At 45.0% G+C, this 17,433-nt stretch overlaps 1 protein-coding gene across 3 annotated transcripts; it reads left to right on the plus strand.

Moving 5' to 3' along the window:
* The first annotated feature begins 352 nt into the window (after positions 1 to 352).
* vps54 (VPS54 subunit of GARP complex) lies at positions 353 to 17,135 on the plus strand. Of its 3 annotated transcripts, none has more exons than XR_013294800.1 (23): positions 353 to 507; positions 1,996 to 2,159; positions 2,647 to 2,888; positions 4,016 to 4,103; positions 4,189 to 4,226; positions 4,423 to 4,569; positions 4,886 to 5,271; positions 5,432 to 5,558; positions 7,712 to 7,819; positions 7,897 to 7,952; positions 8,018 to 8,114; positions 9,249 to 9,514; positions 10,390 to 10,525; positions 10,728 to 10,909; positions 10,991 to 11,103; positions 11,647 to 11,710; positions 11,782 to 11,887; positions 12,302 to 12,389; positions 12,461 to 12,582; positions 13,009 to 13,089; positions 14,017 to 14,150; positions 14,218 to 14,312; positions 15,623 to 17,135. XR_013294800.1 is itself a non-coding variant. In XM_077571087.1 (23 exons), exons 2-23 carry the CDS (start codon positions 2,006 to 2,008, stop codon positions 15,726 to 15,728), a joined length of 2,910 nt encoding a protein of 969 aa, XP_077427213.1. In that variant the 5' UTR covers positions 353 to 507; positions 1,996 to 2,005; the 3' UTR covers positions 15,729 to 17,135. The 3 variants fall into 3 exon arrangements, 2 of the variants coding, with proteins under 2 accessions (XP_077427213.1, XP_077427214.1); XM_077571087.1 differs by having other exon boundaries at positions 14,017 to 14,124; XM_077571088.1 differs by having other exon boundaries at positions 4,192 to 4,226; positions 14,017 to 14,124.
* Positions 17,136 to 17,433: the final 298 nt, after the last annotated feature.

Raw genomic sequence — 17,433 nt, forward strand, 5'->3', positions numbered from 1 at the left:
GTTAAAACCATTGCACCATTGTTTAAACCATTGCATTGTTTGAATTGTGCATTGGCGTGTTTGACGCACAAATCTGTGATTAGTCATTAGTTTTGCACTTGAATGTGTGTGGGAACCACCTCACAAATCATGTCCAGCCTTTGAAAAAATGGCAAATACTGCATATTTGACCTAGGATGCGCAATGTACAGAAAAACAATTTTAACGATAACTTGATAAAACATTACAAAAAATAAATAAATCGCAAATCGGTGAGATCGCCGAATAGTTGGGGGTTCGTTCTCCTTTCAGAAACGTGACTGGTGTAGTTACAGGCTTGTCCAGCAGTCGGCAGCAAAGCGACCACCGTCAGAAGAAAGCGCCGCTTGCAATCCAGCAGCAGTGCGCAATGGGCGGCGTATCGCTTGTGCTTGTAGCCGCTGGTGTCCTCGGTGGGTTCTCGCTTGTCGGTGTCATGGTGAGCGGCGAAACGAACGACAACGGCTGCTGTCTCGCTTCAGACGACAGGTGGGCGAGGGAGCGCTAAACCTAAACCGCGCTTTGTATGTCTGTTTCATGGCGTGTTTTGCTGACTGGCTGTTTGGATAGCTTAGCTTAGCGGCTATCCCGCTAGCGTCGGCGTATGTGGAACCGACGCCGCTTGTAGCGTTAGCATTAGCGTTAGCTTCGGCGCCCGAGACCAACACGGTGTCGGTGTCAAACTAAACGCGGACGCCGCTCGTCATTGTGTTGACACAAACTCTGAATTCGTGCGGTTGCTTGTGTGTCGGCTGCGGGAGAGCGAGAGCGCCGCTGATAATCATATGCTAAGGCTAAAGCTAATGCTAAAGCTACGAGTGTCTGTCACAGCTGCTCGTCCTGGTTGACAGGTCCGGTCGGTGTTAAACGCACAAGCTGTCCTCACGTGTATGTCCCAAAATTTGATGATAATAACCAAAATAACGTGATTGGTGCCAATTATGCTTCATTTATTTCCACAAAGACACTCTAATTACAATTTTTATCCCTTCTCCAGTGTGCGATATTGACTTGTCTCTATGACAAGTGACATTACAATTAAGTGATTGGCGACTACAATGTTATTGACTTTTTTAAACTCTCATTTAAATTGGAATGAGTGTATGTGTTTTGTGTCTAAAATGTGCTCATCTCAGGTGTGCTTGAAGACAGTGCCACAGTTGCCAAAGGGCAAGTCACGTGACGGGCCTCTTCAGCTTTTGACATCAATTCAGATGAATTATCTCAGCGGGACCTTGACTTCGAAGCGCGCCTGAGTTGACAAGTTTTCACGTTACGAGCCACCAACGTTGTTGTTTTGCGTAGTGCCATTGAAACAGTGAGAAGCCTCCGTGTATGCAGCACTGTAAACAATGCCATTTTTGCAAACTAACACATTTATCTGACAATATAAATAAAATGATGGCCAATGATGACGTGCATTAAAATGAACCTACTTTTGTGTAGCGTTTAGAAGCAGGATTTCAGAGGATGACATTAAATCTTTTTCAACAAAAACAAAGTTGTGCGCAGGACAGGTTTCCTTATTTGTCTTCTTTGTTTTAATTTTAAAATTGAGGGTGCACTGTCCCCTTCATAGTAAGTTGTGCCAACGTCAACTGGTCAAAAATAGAATTTACACCCAGAACAGATGAGATTTAGGGATGATATCTGAAATAGAGAGACCGTGAAACTGGAACCCGTGATGGAGGAGGATTGACTGTGGTGGTACCCTTCGTCTTTTTATCTCCTTGCCGTGCACACGTGCAATTCACGTGTCGCGTCTGCCTATTCATATCTGTGATAATATGATGTCATGAGTACATTCATGCAATGAAATCTGAGATCCTTTCATTTATGATTTTGGCAAAATTGGAAGTTTATGTGACTCATTTTGTTAGGCTGGGTCAAGCTCTGTATGGTCACAGCAGCAAACGCAACTCAACAAACACAATTATTTAAAGCGCTGTGTTTCGAACCTGTGCACTCTCCTTGCAGCTAGCTCGTCATGGCGGCCCGCCCCATCTCCTCGCCAGTGCCTCGCCCCGCCGTCCGAGACGGGCTCTTCCGCAAGGAGCGGGACCCCCCGTCGCCCTGCCCCTCCCCCTCCCGGCGCCGGCCCACCCGCTCGCTGCCCGACGTGTGCCCCAAAGAGCCCACGGGTGAGGACAAACGGTGCCGCTCGCCTGAACGCATCGCCAATGTAAACTAGTCCTGCAACTCATGATTATTTTTTACAATTGAGTAATATGTTGATTGTTTTGCCGATTAGTCAATCAAATTAAAGAAGTGTTTTCATTTTCTTCAAAAACACGACATGATTTCAAATTGACTGTGCTGAAAATGCATAACTATTTTTCAGTCACTGGTTTTGTTTGTAATATGTCAGGAAATCGAAAAAAAGCTTTTTAATTATTTCCCCAAATTAAAAGCAGATGTTTGCAAAATAGCTTTGGCTTTATCTAGACACTATGCGAGTAAAGAAAATATACTTATATACTGAATTTAAACAGCGATGACTTAAGGTCATTTGAAGGCATCACCAATGTAAAGAAACAAACAAGAAACCGTGCCGACGCTTGAATGCATCACCGGTGCAAATAGAAGACTTGAGTGCATTTTGATGATGATGTCATTCCCCCCGCGCAGGTGATGGGCGGGGCCTGCGCGAGGGTCCCTCGGTGGTCTCGGAGCACGACCGCTGGACGGTTTACAGTTCCAAGGTCAACCTGCCGGCGGCGCTCAACGACCCGAGGCTGGCCAAACGCGAGTCGGACTTCTTCACCAAGACGTGGGGTGTGGATTTTGCCGAGACGGAGGTGATGCCGTCCTTTTGCCTCAGTAACGTCGTGCCGGAACACTTCAGCGCGTACCTGCAGGAGAGCGCACAGGTGAGCTGAAGCCGCTTTTCAAGCTCCGGAAGGGCCCGACCCCGCGCCGGCCTCGCCACCGTTGCTTTTCCTTTACAGCAGGTGCAATTCAATTGGGGAGGGATCAAAAATGAAGTGTGTCAATTCAAAATCGAAATCCCTGATATGAATTTTGGGCCCTTCTTTCATACAGACAAAAAAACGTTGTTTCCGTTGTTTCCGCCCACTAGCACACCTGATTCATGTAATCGGCTCATCAGCATGCCTGTTAACGATCCTGATCTTTAGTATCAGGTGTGTTGGTAGGCGGAAACATCTAAAACCTGCAGGACCCGGGACCTCGAGGACCGGAATTGGTGAACCCTGCCATGCATAGACCGCACTGTAGTGTAGTGTTGGCATGTTAGCATGTTAGCATCGAGCAGCTGAACAGTTCAAGTGGATCTTCTGGTTGCTGTGAGTCGCACAGCAGGTCCACTAAGCCCTTCTTTTCTTTTCTCTTCTTTTCTTTTCTTTTGATTGTCTTTCATCTGTATCTGAAGACAGGTTTGTTTTTAACCGCCATTCTCTTGTGTGATGTTATTTTAAGAGACGTCACATGATAAGCCTCCGCCTGGTCGGCTCATGTTGACATTTCTACAGCTCGCACCTTCCGCCATAGTTTCCTGCTTCCGTTGCCGTCTCCTTGTTTCTGACGTCACCGCGTCCTTTTTCCAACTTGGGTCAACTCGTCTTCCTCATTCCCGCACTTCCTTTGTCATCACTTCCTGGTTACTGTCCTCATCCTTTCTCCAACTTCTTTTGCCACCTCATTCGCTTTCTTCTTGAGTCTTGTCGTCCTTCTCGTCTCCATTTGTGCCCTCGTGCTCGTTAACCTCCTTGCACGCTCGCCACTTCCTCCTTGACGTCCTTCTGTTCGCACCTCATTCACGCTTCTGTCCTGTCATCATCGTCGCTTCCCTTTTCCAAACTTGTCCTCACCTCTTTGTTTACGTGCTTCCGCTGTATTCATTTCAGTCTTTCATTAAAGGGCATCCGAACGCCCACGCGATGAAAGCTTAAGATAAAAGTTGTGTGGGATGATCATAAAAATGGCAAACACGTCAAATAGGAGAAGAAAGTCAACGACGTGCTTTTGTTGTTTCCAGAGAGAAAGAATCCACCAGCGATGTAAGACTCTTTGCCCAATCAAAGATGACATTGTGGAAGCCGTCTCCAGCATCAGCACCAACCAAGGTTGCAGTTCACCAGCTGAAGCCCTCACGTTGTTGTTGGTCATGTGATTCAAGCCCCCCCCCCCCCTTTTTTTTTTTGCTTCTAGTAGAAAAATCAAGAGCAGAGCTGGACCAAGTTCCCAAGGTAACAAGTTGCTCTTCTTCAGCTTTTCGTCTCCTGTCCTGTTAGCTTGTTAGCTTGTCTTTAAGTGTTCTTGGAACCCAAAAAAAACCCCAATCAGGCCCCACTCCAAAGAACCCTGGACCGTGACCAAATAGCACCCATAGGATTGTGTGTGTTTACGTGTGCTTCCCGCATGTCAATGCGGTGACCGTTTCAGATCTTCCTGAAGCCTGACTTTGCCCTGGACGAGCCGTCGACCTTCAACGCTGTCCTGCCGTGGTCCCACTTCAACGGCGGCGGCGGCGGCGGCGGCGGCGGACGCAGCAGCCGTGACGTCGCATCCTCCAAACTGCTGCAAGAGAAGGTACGGCCGCAGTTCACACGCTTAAAGGGGAATTCAACCAGAAACATTTCTTGACAACAATATGTTATATATAAAAAAAATTGTGTGTGCATTTTCCATAACTTTTGCTTGCGAGTTGTCGAAAGTGAGTTTGTGGATCGTTTATTTTTGAGACATTATTTTTTATTTATATATATATTTATTTATATCTATTTTCGAGATATTCGCACACACACACTTGTTCTCTGATGGTTTGAAGGCCAATAATCATCCGATTCCAATCCCTACAAAAGGCATTGAAAGTCCGCGTCGGCCATCTTGTTTGTGCACGTTGCAGTTGAGTCACTACCTGGACGTGGTGGAGGTGAGCATCGCGCGGCAGATCTCGCTGCGCTCGGAGGCCTTCTTCCACGCCATGTCGTCGCAGCACGAGCTGCGGGACCGGCTGAAGGAGACGCAGGAGGCGGTGGCGGTCCTGCGGCGCCGCACGGCCGCCATCGACCGCGTCATGTGCCAGGGGCCCCTGGCGGCCCTGCGCGCCGCCCTGACGCGCAACAACTGCGTCAAGCTGCACAACAAGCTGAAGCTGATGGCGGCCGTGCACCAGACGCAGCCCACCGTGCAGCTGCTGCTCTCCACCGCCGAGTTCGTGGGCGCGCTGGAGCTCATCGCCACCACGAAGGAGGTCCTGCAGCAGGAGCTGCAAGGCGTCCACAGCTTCAGGTGACCCGAGTCGCCCTCCTCGTCTTTTTACACCATCTTCATGTAATAGCAGTCAAGGAGGTCGATAATCGATATGCGGACACGGCGCCACTCCGCGATGGACTTCCTTGTTCTGGCAGCTCACGTGTTTCCCCGTTGGTGCGTGTTTGTGTGCGCGCAGACATTTGGGCTCTCAGCTGTGTGAGCTGGAGAAGCTGATTGACAAGATGATGGTGGAGGACTTCAGCATGTACGCCCGCAGCGAGCTCCAGCGCAGCCTGAGGGACGACACGCAGCTCCTGGAGAAGGTACGTCTACTTCCAACCCTTTCATGTCAGGTTGCGCAATCACGAGCTGATGAGTTTAAAACAAAAACACACAAATAGGGAACGATTATCAGATTTTATGAAAACTAATACAAATGGAAAAAGTTTTTTTTTTTTTTTTACAAAAATAAAAAAGCTTTAAAATGGTTATCTTATGTTTATAAAACTAATTAGCAAAAGTGATTTTTATCTTTGTCAATATCATATGAGCTCATAATAAATTTAAAAGCATTTTTGAGGAAACAGTACAGTACTTAAAAAAGTAGATTAAATCGTCTAGATGATTCAGCTTAATAAATTTTCAAAAGGCAAAATTAATTGATTAATCGACATGTAATCGATTATCAAATTAGTCTACAACTATTTTAATAATCAAGTAATCGTTTGGACACTTTTTTTTTTTTTTTTTTACTTAACTCTTTGACTGCCAGACGTTTTCAGAAAAGGGATGCCGTGGGTGCCAGCCGATTTTAAGCATTTTGACTGATCTTTCAAGGTCCGTAGAAAATGATGTGTTTGGACTATGGAAACACACATACTACCAAATGAAAGATTGGACTCTCATCTTTCATCAGAAAAAAAAGTTTGTTTCTACCTTATTCCGTTTTTCAGTAATCAACAATAGAAAATGGTTAGTTTCACCTCTGTTTTGAAACAAACGTCTTTTAACGTCTTTGGCACTCCTCCATAGGATTTTACTAAACGTTATTTAACGTTTTTGGCAGTCAAAGAGTTAAAATGGTCCAAATCCTCCAATTTCAGCTTATCAACAGTAATTGTTCACTGACCCAGTGTGCACGCTTGACAGTGTTTGTGTGCTCATCACAGGCAAACACGGCAAACACTGCCTCTCAGAAGGTGGGTCACGCACACACTCATGCGGACGGTCACGGGGACTTGCGGCTGCATGAGAATCCATAATCAACATTTTGTCTCTTGATCACATCATGAATTGAAATCAACAGAAAGGCAATTGAATGTGAAAGGTGTGTAAAATGTTGTGCTGCCGTATAATTTATACAGTAGGCTGCTCGCAAGATGGCCGCCCTGCCGCTTCAACGGCTTGCGCGGGCTATCGGCTATCCAGTCCGACATTCAGATCAGTGAGAGGGCATCACAGTTGCGCAGGTCTCAGCCAATCACAGCTCAGCTTCAAAAAACAGGTGAGCTGTGATTAATGGTTACCTGAGCAACTGTGATGTCATCTTCAGTCAGCAAGTGGCAAAATGGCCGCCGCCCCCTGTGATGGATATAAACGGCTGGATTTTGCTTCATAACTCGTATTTCACAAATGTAATATTCATCAGAATGTCATGTTTAGACTAGCGAGGTTACATATCACGATTAAGAAATGTTTACGGTTGACTTCCCCTTTAAGTGATTAGAATCCTTCGTCAACGATTCACCAACTTGATCACGTAAATGCAAGAAATATGACAGGACTTTTGATAAGATAAATGCTGGCTGGGCTGCTTCCTCAAATCGTTTGCCACCCCTGATGGTGATGATCCTTCTGCCGTTGATTGCTTCTGTCTGCGTTCCTGGTGAAGGCGCTCTCGTGATTCCACGTCATGCCAATCAAAACCATCTGATGTCAAATGGCCGATTATTTTCCTATTAAGACGTTATCATCGAAGAAAACCAAAGTTTGACGCTGTGAAAGTACCCTGAACGCACCATTTTGCCGGCGTAGCATTAGCAACTAGCAAGTGTGTAGCGCATGTTATTCTGCTAAGCGTCTTTTAAGCTGTTTAATGTCACCCCAGTTGGAGTTCACTGTGAAACCAAACACACCACGATAAGATTGACATCCACTGTATATTTAAATACAAAATATGCTTTGTTTTTAAAACATCGCTAGCCTAGCGCTAATGCTAAAAGTGAAGGGAAGATCCCATTCAAATGCTAACAGGAAGTTAGCATTGACTTCGGGAGTGTTTTTCCTTCAAACAACGAATATTCACACACAAATAAATGCTCTGGGAACACAATTTTATGAATGAAATAAAATTTTAAAAAATAATCAGCAAATTACTCTGTAATCAATCTTTTTTTCTGCCAAAAATCGTCATCGGCCTCAAAAAAATGCGTATGGGGCGGGCCCTACTGATGACCTCGTGCGTTTGTGTATTCAGGAGCGTCTTCAGTCGCTGGTGTTCGGTCTGCTGCGCCAGAGGAAGTTGGACTTTTTGGACATTTACGGCGACGAGATGATGGCTGCGGCCAAGGCCATCGTGTCCCAGGTGTGACCCCTGAACCCCAGCCTTTTTCTTGTTGTGATTGTCCTGGCTACAGCAAGTGACAGCGTTTGTGCCAACAGTGCGTCGCCGAGCGACTCGTGTCCATCGACGACATCGACACGGAAGTCGTCACCAAGTAAGTCTGGGCGGCTCCCTGATGAAGTCATGATGACATCACCTGTGGGCGTGTCCTCCCTCCAGGTTGGCCGAGCAGATGCGCCTGATGACCTTCCTTCAGTGGTTCGAGCTCCTCAAGGACGTCTTCGACTGCTTCCTGCTTTTCCTCCACAGGATGAAGGTCAGTCGCCACTTACGCTTTTATGCATAAATGTTCGTCATAGCATTTCTGTCGCATGCTTTGAAAAAGCAGAAGATTTGGGCAATTTTAAAATAAAATAAAAATGACTCCAAATGATTACGTCGATTATTAAAATAGTTGTTGATTAATTCGATAATCGACTATGTCGATTAATGAATTCATTTCGACAGCTCTAATTGATATACAGGATGAATTTACAATGACATGAGTTGGCTTGAATCCAAATCGAATTGTTATCGCAACGTAGCACAACGTAATTTTCAAATCAAATCGGTCCCCCTCGCCCCCAACTCACACAATCATTTTCTCATCAGATCTCCACGATTCACTTTGGTCACATATTTTGGTTTCTAAATTTTCATGCCTGTCAACGTGGCGCCTTCCAGATGAGTTGCTGCTCGCCAAGTAAACCGGCAAGTTGCAAGCCACGTCCCCTCCCACGCGTCATGAAGATGAACTGATTTGTTTTTTTAAATGTTTTTAGTGTCCCAAAGACGTATTAATACGTGTGTTTTTTTTTCAAATGTTTTTTGTTATGCTAGAGCATACAGAAGTCTTTGTTGCAGCCTCTCAACTGCAAAGAAGGGTTGAAGAAATGGTAGTTATTACACAAACGGCCAGCAGGTGGCAGCAGAGCAAAAGAGACCAACCAGGGCCATGTTGGGAAAAAATAGCTCTTTTACTCTCATTTCTAAACAGATTTGTGAATAATGATGAAACTTAGCTATATTCTAATGCTAATTTCTGCGAAACGGAAACAGAATTTTTAAAATCTTTTTTCAAATCTTTTTATCAAATTTTTCCCCTAATAAAAGAAGAGACTCTAATCTTTCTTTTGGTGGGTTCCATGTTTTTATAGCAAGAGAACACAATATTCTGTGGGCCTTGCAAAATCAGTCCAAATCTAGTAAAACAGCCAGAAGCGAAGGGGGTTGCTTCAGTCAAAATGACTGCGAGGCAATGAGTTAATTTAACACTTCTCACTACACCTACAATATAAAAGTGCTGAAATATTCCAGCTGTCCAGGCATCTTTATTGTGACGAGGTGTAACTCGCAACTGTGCGGTGTGACGGAGAATTTGAATCCAGATTGCATTCTTGTCTTCTCCCAGGCCACTCTCGGCGTGATCCGGTCGGTGGTCTTGGAGGTTCTGGAGTCCAACCAGAAGATTTCCTCTGTGGAGAAGTCCCACCTGGAGCACCAGCAACCTCACGAGGCGCTCGTCACGTGCGGCGACGTGGCCGAGCTGGCCTACCTCACGCATGACGGCCCGTTTATCAGCGACGCCCTCCACGCCGCCAACGCCCATCAAGCCAGAGACGCGACGTCGTCGGGGATGCCGGCCGCCGAGTCGGGGTCTGGAGAGCCGAACGTCATGTAGGTTGTCAAAGTGTCGCTTTAATGAACGTTGGCTGGAAAATTACAAATCCAAACTTTGGATAAAACGTCATGGTTTTATGAATCGATATCACTCTCGAAAAGGAAAATCGATTTGATATCGATTATTTAAAATAAAAAATAAAAAATAAAAAAAAATATATATATATATATATTTTTTTTTTTTTTTAACCCAGCCCGGGGATAGAAAATCCTGATCCATGGAACAGGTAAATGGGTTTTGGAAATCTGGATCAGTTTAGTCTGGATTTAAATTTTTAAACACTGAGCCCTGGTGACCATAAAATGGCGAGCCACCCGCAACATTCTATTATTATATAAATCCCTCCACGTATGAAAGCTCGTTTGCAGTGTTTTTCGTTGGTTTTCTCATGGAAAGTCGAAAGAAACCTGGCACTCTTGAACAAAAATAAACCGCTGTTCTTAAACTGCTCACAGAATGAGAGCGTTCACAAAATGGTTCATAAGACCTCCATAGTACGGGGGCGGAGCTACATTGTGGTTGTTAATCTCTGGGCGCCCCCATACCAAAGGGAAAATTTGACTATCTGTGATTTTTCTTCATGATTATGATTATGTACGTTATTGATTTTGTGATTGTTTTTTTATATTATTATTAATTTATTTTTATTTATTATATTAGATTTTTTTAAATTTATGATTAATATTATTATTAATGTTATTCATTTTATTATTGTTTTTATATTAGATTTTATTTGTTTATTAATTTATAAAATGGCACTGGCCACCCCAATGAACATTTTCTGGTGACACTCCTGCTCAATATACAACAGCACGTTCAATTGAAGGTTGTGCCCAAAATGCTGATGTTTTTCTTTCTTGAACTCAATCAGGTCCAACACCGCCGGTGACATGATGCCGTCTGACTTGGAGCTGAAGCGCGTGCTGAACAACATCCAAGAGCTTCTGCACGCCGCCTCTGACGTCAGCCACGACCGCTGCGTCAAGATCCTCACCGCTAGAGCCAAGGTAGGAAAGTATTTTTTTAACTTAACATCCACATTTCATTCCAAACGCATGCTGATGTGAGTCAACGGCAAATCGGTGGCTTCATAGAAATGTCCCCCCAAAAAATCCTAAACTTGAAGGAGCTGATCATAATGGCAGCCGCGGCTTGCATGTCCTCCGACGTCTGCTTGCGGTTTGACACACTCCCGCTTGTCCGTGGCAGGACGGCTCTCTGGAGCGCATCAGCTCGGCCGAGTTCGTAGACCTCTCTGTGGCGGTGGAATCCTTCGCCAAGGCCACGGAAGAACTGTGCGACAGGCGCAGCGTGTCCCTGCGGGGGGCGCTGCAGAGTCAGGCCGACCGCTTCGTCCACCGCTTCCACGAGGAGCGCAAGACCAAACTCAGGTGAGCGACGGCGACGGCCGGCGCGACTGCCGCCATCATGGCCACAATCCTCGTGACGACAGCGGGTGGGTGTGTCCGCAGTCTCCTGTTGGATAACGAGCGCTGGAAGCAGGCGGAGGTTCCCGCCGAGTTTCAGGAGTTGGTGGACTCCATGGCAGATGGCACCATCGCACTCGCAGCGCGAAAAGCAACAGGTAGCGACCAGCACAATTTTGAGTTTGAAACCTGTTGATGAACTCATTCACTGGTAGCCATTTTCACTGATGCAACCCCCTTCGCTCCTTGCTGTTTTACTGGATTTTGAGTGATTTTGCAAGGCCCACAAAATATTGTGTTCTATTGCTATAGAAACATGGAACCTACCAAAAAAAAAGATTACAGTCTCTTCTTTCATCAGGAAAAAAAAAGTATGTTTGTATCTCTTTCCGTTTTGTAGCAATTAGCATTAGAATATAGCGAAGTTTCATCATTATTCACAAATCTGACATCGGACGTTTTCTGGACTATGTCGGACATGATGACATTTCCACCAATTAGGTGATCCTGAGACGGAGTCACACCCTCTGTAGGATGAACATAAGGACATGTGGCAGCTCTTGCAATTTGTTTTTACATTTTCATTTCATTTCATTTGCAATTTCAAAATGTCAATAAATGTATTGTTGACAAATTAAAAGAATCCAATTAGTTGCTGAATCGCCAAGTTTAGTAACGCCGTCTGTTCCCTTGCATTGCAGGTGGCGATGACCGGAAGCCGGGCGACTTCCTGCTGGTGAAGGGCCGCAAGTACGCGGTGGTGGGGTAGGTGTGCTCACGTGACCCGCGTGACCCCGGCCGGGCCTCAGCGTTCTTACAAGCTTGGTCATCTTCAGGACGGTGCTGCTCCTCATCCGGATCTTTCTGGAATACTGCCAGTGCGTCAACGACATCCCGGCCGTCGCCACCGACATGTTGACGCGGCTGGCGGATCTCCTCAAGGTCCGAGTGCTTTTTGATGCCGTGTTTTTATGAACTGCAACTCAGGGCTGTAAACGCGCGACCGCCAGCCACCGGCCGCTAGCCGCTAGCCGCCAGCCGCCAGCCGCTAGCCGCTAGCCGCTAGCCGCTGCCTTTGTAATGCTGCCATAGGTCAAACGGTGCCGTGTTTTACACGTGAGACCATTTCATAAATCCAATCGTCCTTAGTTCAGCTAAAGGATCATGTGCGCTTACTTCAGAAAAGGGGCAACCCCACTTGCACTGTCAATTTGAAGTCATCTTTTTTTTTGAACGAGCAAAGGGAAAAAGTTGTTTTCATCCAATCAATCGAGAAAACCATCGACGGATGAATCGATGATGAAAAATATCCCTATTTGTGCGCTAACAATAGAAGATGTTTGTCATATGTTGCAGCACTTCAACTCTCGCAGTTGTCAGCTGGTCCTCGGTGCAGGAGCGCTGCAGGTGGTCGGCCTCAAGACCATCACCACCAAAAACCTCGGTAAGCGCGCACACACGCACGCACGCACATCCGGCAAGGTCACAATTTGACACGTGTGCGCTTTGTGTTAGCGTTAGCGTCGCGCTGCCTGCAGCTGGTGATGTTCTACATTCCCGTCATCAGGCGCCATTTTGAGAGCAAACTGCAGCCCAAACATTTGAGCGTCCTCAGACACTTTGACCACATCACCAAGGTAATCGCACCGCTGCGCACGCACACACACGCGCCATCCACTTCCCGTAGAGCGCGGTTCACCAATTCCGGTCCTCGAGGTCCCGAGTCCCGCCGCTTTTAGATGTTCCTGCCTACCAACACACCTAATACTAAAGATCAGGATCATTAGCTAATTATATGAATCAGGTGTGCGAGTGGGCGGAAACTAGGGCTGAACGATTTAAAAAAATACAAATAAATGACCATTTCAGAGCTAGCTAGTTTGTGCGCCCTGTGGGATGCCGCTGATTGGTGAACTTTGGTGATGAGAGCGCTTTAAAAAAAATAATATATCGTTCAGCCTTAGCGGAAACATGTAAGACCTGCCGGACCTCGAACCCCAGGCCGTAATTGGTCAACCCTGCCATAGGCTGTGTTTGTTCACACGCGTGTGCGCGCTTCGCAGGACTACAACGACCACGTGGCCGAGATCTGGGCCAAGCTGGTGGCCATCATGGACAGCGTGTTTGAGAAGGTTCTGACCAAGGTACAACATTCTGGAAAGTGCTTTCCTGCTTCTTTTCCGCTTCTTCTTCTTCTTCTTCTTCTCTCCTTCTTGTCCTCCTCAACGAAAGCCTGCTTGCTAGGACTGGGGGGGAATCGGGAAGTCGGATAAGTTGACTTTAAAAGTAGGTTGGGGGTTGGTTAGTGTTGCTTTTCTTCTCTTTGCTGATGTGCTGCTGGCTGGGGGGCGGGAAGTTATTGCTCCCAAAAACGTATAAAAACATTTTATTTGAAATATTACCCAAAAACGTATTTGTTTTTTTTCTTCATGTTTTTTTATGCCCGAGCATACAGAAGGCTTTGTTTGGCCTCTCAACTGAAGAGAAAGCTTAAAGCAATTGTAGTAATTACAAAAGCGGCCAGCAGGTGGCAGCAGAGTATAAGAGATCAACCAGTCGTGTTGCAAAAAGCCTCTTTCCGCCAGTGTTTTCAACAGGTTTGTGAATAATGATGAAACGTGGCTATATTCTAATGCTAATTGCTGCAAACCCAAACAGAAATCGACTTTTTTTCCTGACGAAAGAAGAGACTGTAATCTTTCTTTTGGTAGCTTCCATGTTTTGACAGCAATAGAACACATTATTCTGTGGGCCTTGCAAAATCAGTCCAAATCCAGTCAAACAGCTGGGTGCGAAGGGGGTTGCTTCAGTGAAAATGGCTGCCGGGGAATGAGTTAAGCTGCTGCCTCCGCGACCCGACCCCAGATAAGAGTTAGAAAATGAATGGTCCCGATTCGGAATAAAGAGATGGACATGACAACTTTTTTCTCATTCAATGCATCAATCATTTTTCAAAGTAAACGATGGATGAAGCCATAATTGTAACTGGTTCGTGGCACCCGTGTTCTTCAACCGTGTCCTTTGCCTTTTCCTTGATTTTGTTCTGGCCACGCGTTGCCACATTTGTGCAGTACGAGGTGAAGGCCCCGATGCCGTCCTCGTGTTTCCGCCACGTGTGCAAGCAGATGGTCAAGATGCACGAGGCCATCAACGACCTGCTGCCCGCCGAGCAGACGCAGGTACGCCGCCCGCCGAGCAGACGCAGGTACGCCGCCGTTTCCCCGTTTGGGCCGCCAGTCAGCTGACGCGTTTGCCGGCTGCCGTCTGCGTAGATGCTGTTTTCCCGGATCAACGGCAGCTTGAAGATGAACCTGAAGAGGCAGCTGGCTCGGCTGGCCGTCGTCAACGACGGCGGGCCGCAGCACGGGTAACTCGCGCGCACGCTCGCAATGTTCCTTCCTTCCTTCTTCGCTACAAGGTGTGCGCCGCTTCCGCCAACAGAGATGAGCTTGCTAACAAAAGCACAGTCAGCGTTGACTACGTTGCAGTGCCTTGACTTAAGAGTTCACTTCTCAAATCACCAATCTGTTCCACCAAACATTTTTGTTGTTTTAAGAATAATTATTATAAACCACTTATCGTGTAGACCTCCCACCAGTGGGGGGGAAAAAATCAAAGTCTTACCTTCAAAAAAACCAACTATGCTGATACTCCAAATGGTTCAAGAACAGCTTGAAGTTGACTTTGGGTGTGCATTTTTTAGGCGTTTTTGGCAAAGTTGCCCTAATAAGGGCTTTTAATCGTAAGTTAACAAGTGAACTCAACTCCTAATGCACAAACTATTTTAAGATTAGAGGTTTTTTTCCCAAAAAAGAGAGAATTCTTTTACCTTGCTGACAAATTATTTCATTGCATACATTCTATAATTATGTTAATCACTCAGTTATTGCCATTTATGTCAAAAATTTATTTGGACTATTTCTATTAGTTTAACATTTTTTTCCACTTTTGCTAACCTACATTTAGAACAGAGTGAACGAGGGAAGTCACGCGATTAATTACAATTAAAAAAAATAATAATAATTAATCGCCTGATGCCCCTAATTTTTTATAATCTTTTCTTCATTTTTTCAAAAAAAAAAGAAGAAAAGATTTTAAAAAACAATATTAAAATTATTTGTAATAGAAGAAAAGAAAATATTATTAAAAATGAGGGGCATCGGGTGATTACATTTTTTATTTGTAATTAATCACATGACTTCCCTCGTTCACTCTGTTCTAAATGTAGGTTAGCAAAAGTGGAAAAAAATGTTAAACTAATAGTCAAAAGTCAATGGCAATAACTGAGTGATTAACATAATTATAGAACGTATGCAATGAAATAATTTGTCAGCAGGGTAAAAGAATTCTCTCTTTTTTGGGGGGGGGAAAAAACTCTAATCTTAAAATAGTTTGTGCATTAGGAGTTGAGGCTTCAACGTTTATTGACATTGTGGCACCAAAGGGCAAAATACAAATGAAGGAAAGCTGCTCACACCTCGAGGTGCAAACATTTATTGATTAATCAACAACTGATCAATTGACAAGTAAATTGCTAATCATTTAAAAACCTTGTTTATCTTGAAATTCTCCCAATCTTAAATTCTTAGTAAATCTTTTGCTATTTCATTTCCACGTCAGCCCGTCCGAGTGTCCGTCCGTCCTTTTCAAATCATCAGAGTGGGCGCGTGTTTTCAGGCTGGTGGTGGTGGACGTGGCCTTCTACACGGAGAACGTGCAGGCCCTCAAGAACCTCGAGACTTTGGACCTCAACATGGCCGAGATCTGGGAACAAAAGAGGTGACCCGACGACGACGACGCCAACAAGATGGCGGACCAGCGCCGCGACGTCCTCGACGGAAAGCCGCCTGAGCGCTCAGCGGATGTCTTCGACAATCCCGCCTGCCGTCTTGCGTTACTCGCACGCGAGGACGACAATTCAGCCACATTAGCACACAACTACTGTCTCACCAAAAGTCTCACTTGTGCGACTATTAAGTCCCGCCCCCCCAAAAAAAAAAAATCTCTCTCAAAAGTTTTTTGTCCTCACTAGCTAGACGACTAAACTGATAGCAAGTCAAAGGCGCACGAGTTGGCGACCGCGTGCTGCTAAGTACGACTCATGACGTGTCAAGCGAGGGAATTTTATAATGTAGCGCGCAGTTAGCAACGAGCTGCCCTGTTGGATCATGTGACACTAACAAAAATGGCTCTGAACTCACTTTGAGAAGAGATTTTTGCAAACCTTTTTACAGCTGTTGTCATGACAACACAGTAGGCTGATTTTTTTATTTTATTTTATTTTTTCTGACATGATCAAGAAGCTGTGGACCAAACTGACATTTCCTTAAGTGCAACGCGGCATCTCAGGAAAACTGGGACGTTCTTTTCACAATTTGCCGGTGAAATTGTTTTTTTTGTTTTTTTTCTCAAACCTCCAAAAACTTTATTCAATCAGCAGACGTCATCAATGTGCCTCCACACGACTGTGAGCGCGTGATCGGGTCTTTGAGTGAGATTGACCGAGGTTGTGTAGTAGGGAGGACCAAAACTGCCAAAATTCAAAATAAATGACTAAAAGTGACAATAAAAAATTGAATTCAAAAATTAAATACAAAAAATTTATATAAATGGAAATAAAAACAACAAATATATGTATCCCTATGTCAAAAAAACACATTCAAAAAATAAATGTCAAAATAAATACACAAATCTATAAATAGACTTAAAAATCAATCAATAAAAACACTGCTCTCACGTTTTATTTGTTCGCCAACCCACTCACTCTAGACAGTTTGCAACAGCGGAACCTACAACACGCTTAGGACCGCCGCCTCATTTGAATAACATTTCGACTTGACAGAGCATCTGCAGCATGAAATAAATAAATGTGAGAGCAGAGCGGTTTTATTGATTGATTGATATTTAATTCTATTTATACATTTATTTTTTACTTTATTTAGGGATAGATCATTTTTTATTTCCATTTATATTTTTGGGTATTCAATTTTTGAATGATATTTTTTATATCCATTTTCACTTTTAGTCATTTAGTCTAATTTGGGCAGTTTTGGTCCTCCAAAGTGTCGGTGCGTTGGATAGAGACAAATTGTGTGTCTGTCGACGTGAGTGTGCGCGAATTTGCAAGCGTGTGCGCGTGAGAAGAGTATTGAAGGCTTCCAAGCTGATGCGAATAAACACAAACGAAGGAGCTGCTGTTTGCGAGTGCTTCTTGAGTGACGTCATCGAAACGCTCTTCGCTGAAAAGTTACCTGCTATGAGGGAAAAAACAAAATGGTGACTCTCCCGTCGGTACGAGGACAACTTGTGAACTCTCGACGGCGTCTCGTTGCCACTCAGCAACGCCGCCAAGTGGTAACATTTGTTGTTTTTGCTTTCGAGGGGAATCCCAATCGGCCTCTCCCACGAGCTCTCAAGGCGAATTAATTCTTAAACAAAGATGGCTGATTCCAGTTTGTGGTCTCAGACTTGAAAGGGGCGTTCCCGTG

The sequence above is a fragment of the Vanacampus margaritifer genome, chromosome 7 (genome assembly GCF_051991255.1).
Source record: "Vanacampus margaritifer isolate UIUO_Vmar chromosome 7, RoL_Vmar_1.0, whole genome shotgun sequence".
NCBI lineage: Eukaryota > Metazoa > Chordata > Actinopteri > Syngnathiformes > Syngnathidae > Vanacampus > Vanacampus margaritifer.

Coding starts and splice junctions, on each gene's coding strand:
- vps54 (XM_077571087.1), top strand. CDS start 2,006: ATGGCGGCCCGCCCCATCTCCTCGCCAGTGCCTCGCCCCGCCGTCCGA. Junction 7,820..7,896: donor CCAAGGCCATCGTGTCCCAG/GTGTGACCCCTG, acceptor TTGTGCCAACAG/TGCGTCGCCGAGCGACTCGT. Junction 11,104..11,646: donor CGCAGCGCGAAAAGCAACAG/GTAGCGACCAGC, acceptor CTTGCATTGCAG/GTGGCGATGACCGGAAGCCG.